General features: G+C 40.6%; 2 protein-coding genes across 2 annotated transcripts in view; both read left to right on the top strand.

The window, feature by feature from the left end:
* Nucleotides 1-11,639, top strand: part of exoc6 (exocyst complex component 6) — a 458,194-nt gene that overhangs the window by 351,259 nt on the left and 95,296 nt on the right. The gene's annotated exons all lie outside the window — the stretch shown is intronic.
* LOC139918094 (NHL repeat-containing protein 3-like) overlaps nucleotides 359-11,639 on the top strand; it is a 296,510-nt gene continuing 285,229 nt past the window's right edge. Inside the window, exons 1-4 of the mRNA XM_078290644.1 lie at nucleotides 359-907; nucleotides 1,609-1,811; nucleotides 2,690-3,915; nucleotides 3,954-4,384. Of these exons, the coding sequence (XP_078146770.1) occupies nucleotides 652-907; nucleotides 1,609-1,811; nucleotides 2,690-3,289 (1,059 nt within the window). The 5' untranslated portion in view covers nucleotides 359-651 and the 3' untranslated portion in view covers nucleotides 3,290-3,915; nucleotides 3,954-4,384. The remainder of the gene's footprint in view (nucleotides 908-1,608; nucleotides 1,812-2,689; nucleotides 3,916-3,953; nucleotides 4,385-11,639) is intronic.

Genomic DNA, 11,639 nt, shown 5'->3' with positions numbered 1-11,639 from the left:
ACAGTACGTTGTTGTCATGTGTTTTGCTGCGTCAAGTTGCCAGAGAAAGATAAGACAAGACAGGAAGTATATCGATTTTGCCTTCAAAATAAAAGCATTAAATTAGTCACGGACAACGAATAATAAATATTGGGGTAGCCCGAAAATATTGTATCAAATAGGCCTACGCATTTGAACCATTAGTATTATATTATATATGGACTAAACCTTCAGCTGGAAAATAGACTATAATAACATCATATTGAATCATGGTTCATGACATTTCAGAAATTGTTTTATTTTGGAAAAAATTGAACGGAAAAGCTGGTTGTTATTCTGGCTGACTTAACACTGTGTTTTGTTTTCGTTTTGGCCTCAGAGGAAAGGTCGAATTCTCCATTTGATTAGGTCAGTAAGTGTCACATTAAATATAAATCACTTGATATAACGTTTCTAGTATCGTAACAGATGCGGGTGCTGGTGCCAATGTAACGCCTCGCTTGTTACAGAACAAACTAGCCAGCTAACGTTAGCTTAGCTTTGTATGGCAATCAATCAATGTCCATTCCAGGAAGTGGTGGCCTTCAAACATTTTGCCAGTTTTAGTGAGCCAGCACACCTCGAACGTGACAGAAGGGAGCAGCGAAGTCATCACGGTTTGCCCCGTCCGTTATGCTGAAAAAGAGAAGCCATACTTGTTTGATAGCGACCACCATGGCCACAGTATTCCTGCTGATGATGGTGTTGTATGGCACCATCAACACCCAGCAGCCAGACAGCTCCAGCCTCAGACATGACTACCAGCTGCTGGGAAGACCTCTGTACAAGCTGGACTTAGCCTGGCCCAAATACCCTGAGCTCTTCACTGGTGAGGTGTTTGGAGTGGCTGTCGACCAGCATGCTGGTGTGGTGTATGTGGCACAGAGAGGTAAGTAATGGGCTTTTCACTGTCTGGCATGTTCCTTCACGCTCTATTGTTCTGATTTCGCGCTTTTATCCATGCTCCTATTTCCCTTACATCTTCATTTTGCTGTTGGTGTTTCATGCTCTGCCTACCTTAGCCCTGTTTTGATAACGTGATCCTGATTCTGAAGGGAGACTGTGGCCAATTCAAATCATTAACTGGTCTTTTATAAATAGTCTTTGGTTATGTTTACTACCACTCAGTTAAAGATTATGATAATAATATAGTAGTAGTAGAAGACACATGTGAAAACCCACATGTGAATTCAAGCACATGTTCTTTTTGGACACATGTTGGTTTTCATATGTGAACTCTGTGAAATTTCCCATTGACATTTTCACCTGTGAATTGTCTCTTTGCATGTGAAATTAAGTTTTCACATGTGAAACAAATATTGACATATCTAATGGCAGGTGAAAATGTGAAAAAAAAAAATTATGCTCATTTTTAGTATTTTTTTCCTGTACCCTATTACTATTTGCTGCTGCATCAACCTAATTTCCCCACAGGGATCGATAACTTTCACCCTACCTTACCTTAAATCAATGAAAGGCAAAAACCAATACAAAATGTGCTGCTTGAGATTAACATTTCAATACCTACAGGTAGGTGGGGGAAAGTATCACGTAATACCATACTGTATCAATTTTTTCTCTTGCTCTTAGGTGACAATGTGCCCAAGGTGCTGGTGTTCACCACAGACGGTGATTTCCTGATGGCCTGGAACACAACTACCCTGGAGATGCCTCATGGGATATTTGTAGCAGACGCCGCCTCGACCAGCCCCACCGTCTGGATCACGGATGTGGGGAATGGCCCGTACGGCCACTGCATCAAACAGTACTCGCCCTCTGGGAAGCTTCTGCAGGTGATAGCGTTATCCAGGATTATGTGCTCTATTTGGAACCTGGAGTCATTGGTAGAAAGAGTAGAAAAGCTGAATCGAAACAACAAAATTCGATCGAATTTCCTCAGTGTTGAAAAGTTTTTAACACTGCTTGAACGCCTGCTTGAAGTGGAAAAATAACAGATAATCAAGAAACATTCAGGAAACCAATTTGTTCACTTTAACCCAACAGACTGAAACGCACCTAATTCACATTTTATTTTTGTGAGATTTCATAAGTTTGCTTAAAGTGATGTTTGGTACTACCATGGTTTGTGTATTTGTGTAGCTTCCTGGCCATGACAAAGTCAAAGTTCTGTTTCCCACTTTTTTGCCTACCTACAATTACTGGTAAACATATTATTTTCTTCATTCTATCAGCATAAGTTTCCTCAGACCAGATTTCAGTGTTACACTTGTTCAAACTGCAAGGTTTAATACACATAAAGAAAGAAATTCACTTATCCACAATTCAGCGACAGGACTAGTTTTTTTATATATTGTCAGAATCTGCTTTGTTGGCGTTCCTTTATTTGCTAGAAGTGTGATTTCGAGACTTGTTCTGCCAAGCAATGGCAGTGGATGGAGAGAGAAAAAAAATGCAATTTTCTAACCTCCTCTGCCGGACCAATAGATACCAGATAATTGGTTTTGTTAAAAGGTTTATATATGACCAGGATACTACCAACATCACTTTAAAATTCGCTTTACAGTTGGATTGAGACAACGTATGATGTGAAGGAAAAGTCCAATTTACCTGCTACCAACCCCCTTGTAATGCAACAAATTGTCCACTTGTTCTAACAGAGTTCACATATCATCTATTGCCTGTTCTTGAATATTTCCATTGATTCTTTCAGGTGCTGGGTACACCGGGGAAGGCCGGCTCCGGGTTCAACCCTCTGGAGTTCGACCAGCCGGCCGAGATCTTCGTCCACAGCTCCGGAGAGATCTACATCGTGGACGGCGACGGCGGCATGAACAACCGCCTCATCAAGCTGTCCAAAGAGCAGGAAGTGGTGTGGATGCACGGCGAGAAAGGTCAGGGCATGGCTCAGTTCTACATCCCCCACAGCGTGACCGTGGACAACTTCCTCCGGGTCTGGGTGGCCGACCGGGGGAACAAGAGGATCCAGGTGTTCAACTCGGTCACCGGGGACTGGCTGGGCACGTGGGGCAGCTGCTTCACCGAGGACGCGCCCTACTCCGTGCGGCTGACCCCAGACGGGAAGTACTTCGTCGTGGTCCAGCTGAACACCAATCAGATCTCGCTGCTGGACGCGCCGCCGGTGGGCGTGATCGGCCAGTGCCGGGTGGTCAGCGTGATCCAGCTGGCCGACGACGTCAAGCCCCACCTGGTGGACCTGGATCTGAAGACGGGGGCTCTGTACGTGGCTGAGATCGGAGCCCAGCAGGCCCAGAAGTTCACGCCCTTCAGTCTGGGTGGGAGTTTCCTGTAGAGCGAAGCTGCGCAGTTCATCGAATGTTGAAATCACAATATTGACCACTGCAGTTGACAGACTTTCTAAACAAGGTATTCCTGTGCTGTACAGAACACCTGGCCTACCAATCAAGTTGCATGTCGGAGAAATTGTTTTAATTTTTTCCAAAACTGAGCAAATCCTAAGCATTAGCATCGTTTTCGCTCCAAAATCAATTTTTTTCTTCATATTACACATCTTCAAAGCATGGAAAACAGGCTATGTCCACATGTTATGTCACTATGTTATTTGCAGTCAATATATTCAGCAAAATTCAGCCCTAATGAATGGTCTCCATTAAGCTCACTAACTCGCTTATGGACAATACTTTTCAATATGGATGATTGTCTCCTTTCCAACCAATTAAAAAGAAGGTTTTATCATTAGTAAATACACTGCAGTTTCCATTGAATAGGCTGAAGGTGAATGAGCCCAGTCCTGGTTTATGGTTTATGTTGATTTCTCCTCAATGCTATGCTTCCTTAATGATTATTCATGTGATGACTTTTTGTTTTTATGCTTGTTTTCTAGAAAACATTTGTTCATTGATTTTAACTCTTTGTAAGAGTGTTGTTGCGCTTTGCTATGTTTTATACTTTAAATCAGTCTTTCTCCACTACATAGCACTTTAAGTATTTTGGAGTAAGTGATTCATGTTGGTTTTGCAAAGCTGTAATCGATTCCAGTACCACCACTTCCTTACCATTCCATAATTGGATTCTGCATTTCTATCTTGGGCATTTTTTTGGGCTGAAACTCATTCAGATCAGTGGTGACTGCGGGGGTTGAACTCATGAGCTGATGGTTTCTCCAGCCACTTGGCCACCTTGCCGCCTCCTGATTCCATATTTTGGCTTTGACTCATGACTGTTCTTCTGGCTGCTCCAACCTGTCATCGCATTAGTGAGATGATCTGGCTTCAGTTTTGTCAACTAGCAGCCAAATTAGAAAAGAATAGAAACACACCACTACACTTTATTATGTGATAATCCACAGGAGATGCATCCATGACCCATTTTTAAGACCTGATACAGTTTAAAGGATAAGTTGGACGATTTTGGACCTATATATACAGTAATTAGTCTCTTACATACCTGTAGTACTTGGACCCACTCGCCGTTTCAACCGACAGCTAACTGAGTCAATATTCTCTGTGGGTCCAAGTACTACAGGTATGTAAGAGACAATTATATATAGGTCCAAAATTGCAGAATTTCAATATCCTTTAAGAAACAATGTTCTGTATTAAGCTGAAAAACTTTTGACTTTTATGGGGTCAAAAGTGTCATCCCCACTGACCCCATCAGTCCGGCTTGTAAATATGACTTATTTGGTTTCATTTGGCAATTTTCCACATGCTTAACACATTGAAATATGCTGACAAGCCATGCCAAATGTATTCTTGAAATGAAACATGTTTGCCAAATGTTATCGATGTGATTTTCTATCCCCTCATCGCATCTTAAAAATCACATTGACACAGAGTGGAACCGTAACCTATTTTGAAATGTCTTTCTTTATATACAATACTTTGCATATACATCTGTTAATAATTAATATACATCTTGAGCCATGTCCCAATGAGGTCAAGGCAGACTTCACCAACAGTGGCTCTTGCTTTCAATAGTAATAATAACACTCAAAAGCATAATAATAATCTTTATTGATATAGCACTTTGGAAAACAAAAAGTACTGGCAGTAAAAAGAAATACAGCAAAAAATGGGAGAATTTGAATATTTACATATGAATATGCACGTCTCCATTAGAAGGAGCAGATCACTTCAATGATCACTTCTTCAATCACTTCTTATGATGGCTTTGAAATATTATATCTAGGCTACATAAGTGTTTGGATATGTTTTGTATGCGTGTCATGTATGCATATCGATACATATATGTTTTTTTGATGTATGTATGTACTTGTATATGTGTGTATAAGAGTGTGAAGTTGGATATATGAGTGCTTTGCTGTCCATATATGTATAATTTGTATTTGTGGATAATTTCTTTTTCTTTTTTTTTTTAAATTATTTTTTAAATGAATTGTTTGCATCTTGTAAGCCCATACTAGCTGGGCACCCAAAGGTGGATGGCACTTAAAATTAAAATCATTCAGTCAATCATAGAAAATTGTCTTATCATTATTAACTATGAAGAGCTACTGTAAATATCACTTACTGTAACAAGGTAATGATACAGCTTTGCTTTGTAAGTTATAGTGTAATAGTTGCCTTGCATTAGTTATAGCAGTGTTTTTATAGCCTATTGCTCCCTGTTGTTTCTGCTATACTATTATCAATTACAATCTCTTTAAATATGATTTACAGATTACATTAGTCTGTCCCATGATGGTCTACATGCTGTTTCAGAGGCTTTTCCACCCTGACACAGATAAAAGTCTGGGGGAAACACTGAATACTTGTCATTTTTTGGCATGAAAATGGTCACATTTAAATATACAGAATATTGGCACAAAATATCAGCTATCATCAGCTTCAATCCAAAAAATATTGGGGGCAATAGTTACCTGAAGATGATACCTACCCCTCCTGTAGGTAGCTATCCTGTACTGTATATCAGTGATTCTCAACCTTTTTCATATCAAGGACCCAAATTTAGTCCACATTAGGGCTACAGACCCCTATTTGATGAGATTTCGTCTCTCTGACCCAAATCTGAGAATATTTTTATTGTTAGATATGATTTTGTCCAGAATTCCATGACTATCTGTATTGTAGGTAGAGAGATAACAGTGAAACTACGATCAAAATAGTCATTCTTCTACGTTCTCTAATTGTATTAACTTTAAATTAAATAATGGAGAAGTTTAACAATTCATCAATATGCTGGGGACCCACTGCAACCCCCTCAAGGACCCCTGGTGGTCCCCGGACCCCACGTTGAGAACCACTGCTGTATATCATTGTTTACCCTCCTTTTGATTTCCCAGATCACTGACTGTGATCAGTTCTATATCACACCACTAGATGGGGCTCAAGTCATTACCACTGACTGATTCAGGCTGATTTGGTCCTAAGGTCAGAGGACTGCTGCTGCTACTCTCTCTCCTCAACCATCCACTTCCACGGTTAAGAAACCAGGCAAAGCTGAAGGAAATGTTATGGTTCTTGACTAAGTTGTTGATTGCAGAGAGCCTAGAGGCAACAGAGCAGACATTGCAACCAATAGTTTCAACCCTGGTTTTCCCCTTAAATTTCCCCTTAAGTAGCTTCAAAGCTAGAAGAAACATTTGTTCCATACTGTACGACAATGTGGCATACATATTCTGTATCTGCTGTTCCAACGCTTCAGTGAAACTATCGCACTCTAGCAGCCAACCCAAGACGCAATTTTTTTATGGCTGCACCATTACATCAAATGGAAAAAATCTGTTGTTTGTGCATCATTTTATATACATTTCCCTTAAATTCAGCATGACATATTTGCCATCCTTGTAAACCTTGGGATCTTGACTAGAATTTTAAATAAAGTTCTGTGGGTTTGAACAAAGTTTGGCTGCGAAACGTGTTTGTAATGATTGTCCCGCGTGCTTCAAAATGTCACCCTTGGGTCATGGCTGTCCACATATCTTTGCTTCCACATATAATTGCTTTTCCTTTAGTGCTCAGCTTTATTTTGGATCAGTTTTGTTTTATTCCCTTTCTCTTTTACATCGCCTTCCTTTGATGTGGTCTTTTATTTTCTAGGACTGACGCATTCTCTTGTTGGTTTAAAGCACATTCAACTGCATTCATTGCACAAAATGTGCCATATACATCAAGTTTGATGAACCGGATGAATCTGCCGGTACTTTAGCTACCTTCTACCCTTCTACCCCTTAACATGAGGACACCGGCTAGCCTACATGTAGATGGAGCACGCATGTACAGCTGCACTGCACTGCAAGGCCCTCTCCACTGTGCGAGAGGAACTCTGTAGGCGTCCATGCAAACAACAGACAAATGTGAATTGAGTCATAACTCATTGAATAAAAGATAGGGATGGAGAGAGAGAGACAGAGCGATGGGGTTGAGGGGGAGAAGGGGATCTGTAGAGAGAAGATGACAGGGTTGGAGAGGGTTTAGATGAGGAGAGATGGAAAAAGAGAGAGAGAGAGAGAGGGAAGGGGGGGGTATTGTCCTCTCACCCAACACAAAGCTCAGGAACATAGTGGCATCATTGTTCCTTTGCGCTGTAGTGGCCTCTCAGCACCCAGAAAACTGATGGAAAAACAGACAGAGGGGCAGTTGGAGGGCGGATGGAGAGATGCGGCGGTTCGGCAGGAGGAGGAGGCGCGCGCCGCTCTTTCCGTGTCGAGGGTTCGAATCCGACTCATGACCTTTGTCGCGTGTCGTCTTCCCTGCAGGGTGTGTTCTTTCCGGCCTCTATCGACTGCGCCATCTGATGCAGCAGAAATCCCACGAACATGACCATAAAATACCTTCAAGAAGACCATAAAAAATCACATTTGTCATTAAAGCAATAGTTTGTCCCAAAATGAATATTCAGTCATTATCTATTCAGTCAAAACTTATTATTTGATTATATTGATTATATTGAAGGAGATAATGAGGTAAATATTGGACTTTGGGATCCACAGTGCAATCGTTTGGCAACAAAACACTTGTTCACACGTCAGTAGTTTGGGAGAAGGCTGAGATGGAACTACAACTTCCTACCAACTTCAATGGAGTTTCCACTGACTTGGAGGTGAGTAGATAATGACTAAATTTTCATTTTGGGGTGAACTATTCCTTTAAACACAAAGCAATCCATTACCCAGTATGCTGTCCTTCCCGTTTTCTCAGTCTTAATTTGTCCCTAGTTTTCATATGATGTTTACCTTTGTTTGCTGCTTTTGTCTAATGATTAACATTATTGTATCATGTATTTGTTTTTGTATAATATCTAATGTGTACAATGTTGTTTGTTTTTATTTTTTTGTGTGGTGTGATATCATTGATCAGTAATGTGTGACCACTAAGGGGAGCCACTTGACAAGCTCCGTTTGGCTTTTTGGCCTCTACCTGTATATGCACTCCACATTCTGTACCTTGATTTCTTTTGATTGTATTGTTGTTATCTGTGCTTATCCCTCTCAAATAAACCAATAAGCCAAAAGAAACTATTATGCATAGAGGATGTACTCATAAATGGGATCTGGGATCTTAAAAATGGGATCTGGTCCAGTGAGTGTGGTCCCTGATATGATGGATATGATAAAATAATGGGTGTTCGGCCCCGTCTTCTCTGCAGGAAATGTTTGAAGAAACTACAAACTGTAGTAACAGAGATACATTTTCTCTGGTTCAATTGTCGATCAATTTACTGAACAATAGGCCTAAATAACAGGAGTTGATTCTTGGTCACAATGGTAGGCTAACTGTATTGTTGGGACCTGTATAATATGTACCATTGTGACTTTCTGGTCACAACTGCATAACATGTGGCAGGGCCTACTTGTTATGAGGGTTAGGATGCACTTAGATGAGGCTTTATAGGAACTTTACATAGATTTTTTATTTTTTTTGAGTGATATGCAATGTAACTGTTGTAGCCTACTATGGTATATGTGATACACGTGCCTATGTGTGAGTCTAATATGTTGCTTAATGTAGCGTGCAATGGAAGGGAATGACAGCAACTTTCTTTACGGTCCAATGGTCTCTATGGAGACCAATAAATTGAATCTTGAATCTTGATGCAGTTTGCAGTACTAGAAGTACTAGCAGTAGTAGTAGTAGTAGTAGTAGTACTGGAGAGTTTCAATGAGAGTTTTAGTGTCCCATGGTCTAAATTCTGTTTCAGAGACTTTTCACCTTTTCGTCTGGAGGAAACACCTAATGCTTGGATTTTTTGGGAACTTTTTAGTATGAAAATGATCAAATTTAAACTTATGGAATATCAGCATGAATACTGACTATCAGCAGCTTCAGTCCGAAGACATCAGCATCTGCATCAACCTTCAAAAACCCATATCGAGCCCAGAGGTTGTCCCGGGCCGCGGCACCCAGAGGAGCTCCCACCTCGCCAAAAAGAATTCCACTTCTGCTCTGAATGCCGTTTCAGTTCTCGGGGAAAGACGATCACCTCCTACACACATCTTCTCCTTCTGCAGGTACTTGTGGTTTTCCTCCTCACTCCCCAGCTGTCCAGGATGTGCGTTTCCATACTGTCACTTCTGTCGACTTCTATATAATACCGAGGAATGCGTGTGTAGGAGTCGGCCTATTCTACACACCAGGACGTTCACACCGACACGCACTTTCTCTCCATCCCCATCTACCTCGAAACTTTCTCTATCACGCACTCTTTTCTTCTGGCACACACACTCGCGCACCCTTTGTTCTCCGCCAATCTCCTTGTTGTCCTCTTCCTCTATGGTTTCTGCCTTGCTGGCTGTTTTGCTGACAGATTCCAGCTGGATGCCTTGGCTTGGGATAGAGGCAGGTTCCTGAGTGTGCAGGCTGGCCTTTAGCATCCCTCTGTATGGCGAAAGCCCACACAACACTCCCACACACCTTCCACACACACCCAGGAGGGCTTCCCATAGGATTACAATGACCAGAAAGTGCACTTCCTGGTCTATCATGTTAATTTTTTGATGCATTATATTAAGGTTTGACCGATATGTGTTTTTTTTTTAAGGCCGCAGACAATACTGTTATGTTTGGATTGAAGCTGCTGATTGCTGAAATTTAAAATTTTCATGCAAAAAAAAGACAAGTATTCAGTGTTTCCCCCATAATTGTATTATTTTTAGGATGAAAAAGCCTCTGAAACAGCATTTAGACCATGGGACACTGAAACTCTATGCTATATTACTACTACTACTACTATTACTTCTACTACTAATAATAATCATGCATACTTGTATGGAATCTAATCAAAATGTCTCATTAGAATCAGTTCAGGTTCAGGTCTTCCCATAGACAAACTGTGTTTTATTGATCAATTGTACAATAGATGTAATCAATCAAACTGCATCACATATGGATGACACTGACTGGGCCAGATCCCATTTTAATAAAATTACAATATCAGACTCCATATATCGGCAAACCCATATATCAGTCAGACTCTCCTTTTGGACACAGTATATGGAAATGTTGCTGATTATTACTTTAAGTCTACCTGACAAAATGATCATTCAAAAATGCTGCTTTGAATGGGAATGCCAGGAGTAAAATCTCAAAAGCCACACACACACACACACACACACACACACACACACACACACACACACAGAAGTTGTCTCTTTAAAGGAAGAAAGAAGAGAAAGGGGAGCCAGCATGGGGCGTTTGAAGACAGTGGCTGGGTCTCAATAGGCCCCCTGAGGCAGCTAATGGCTTCAACAAATATGTCTTTCTTCCTATTCCACATCATGTTAGACTATTAGAGCAGGGTCCTCCTATAGGCCATGCTGGGTTGAGGTGTCAGATGTTCCTCCTACTCACAACCCTTTTGTAAGTGGTGTGAGTCACACAAGTGTAGTGATGTACACTTCATTTTCAGAGTTGGCAGTACATTGCTAGTTGTGTTATGTTTAACAACTGCTATTTGCTATAATCTTATTTATATTCTATTTTTCTTTGCAGATTGGATTTTTAGTTCTCTGAGGTACAAAGTGTGGTACAAGTGATGTGCCCCATTCTATCTCTATGGGCAAAACAAAAAATCAACATTTTTCTGTGCTGATAATTTATGTGAAATGTATATGGTGTAAATAATTTGGTGTTACCTTTTCACTGTAATCAAAGAACTGCATTATCATTAAAATCTTTTTTTGTCACAAAATGCTAACAAGCTAGCAAACTTCCATGCAAACATGAGAGGAGTCATGTTAGCATTTTGAGACTTCAAGGAAAAACATTTGATGATCTTGCTGTTGTTTGACATCCGAGAAAAGGTACCGTCAAATTATTTACACCATATACATTTCACATAAATTAGTAGAACACAGAAAATTTAAATTTACTTTTTTGCTCAGTTAAACCTCAATGGGCGGAACCAAAGGACCACCATTTTTCAGAGAGCGAGTTAGCTAACTGGCAAACTTATGGGAAAGGTCAAAGTAATAAAAAATAGAAGTGGCAGTTACTTCCTTTTTTTTATTCATTCATGACCATGGCATTCATGATCTTGGAAAGTCAGCTAAAAAACTAGCATGGACAGCTATAGGCTAGTATGGACGGTCAGCTAGGCTAACTAGCTAACCTAGATAACTTAGGCTGGCTAGATTGCATTTTTTCTGTTGGTAACAAGAGTGCCAGGCTTCATAATATTAGCTTCCTCCTCTCTTACCTCTTGCCTTTTTCTCTGGGCTT

This window comes from Centroberyx gerrardi, chromosome 20 (assembly GCF_048128805.1).
Source record: "Centroberyx gerrardi isolate f3 chromosome 20, fCenGer3.hap1.cur.20231027, whole genome shotgun sequence".
In the NCBI taxonomy this organism is placed as follows: Eukaryota; Metazoa; Chordata; class Actinopteri; order Beryciformes; family Berycidae; genus Centroberyx; species Centroberyx gerrardi.
Note: the sequence above shows the minus strand (reverse complement) of the source record. Positions and strands in the feature narration are given on the sequence as shown.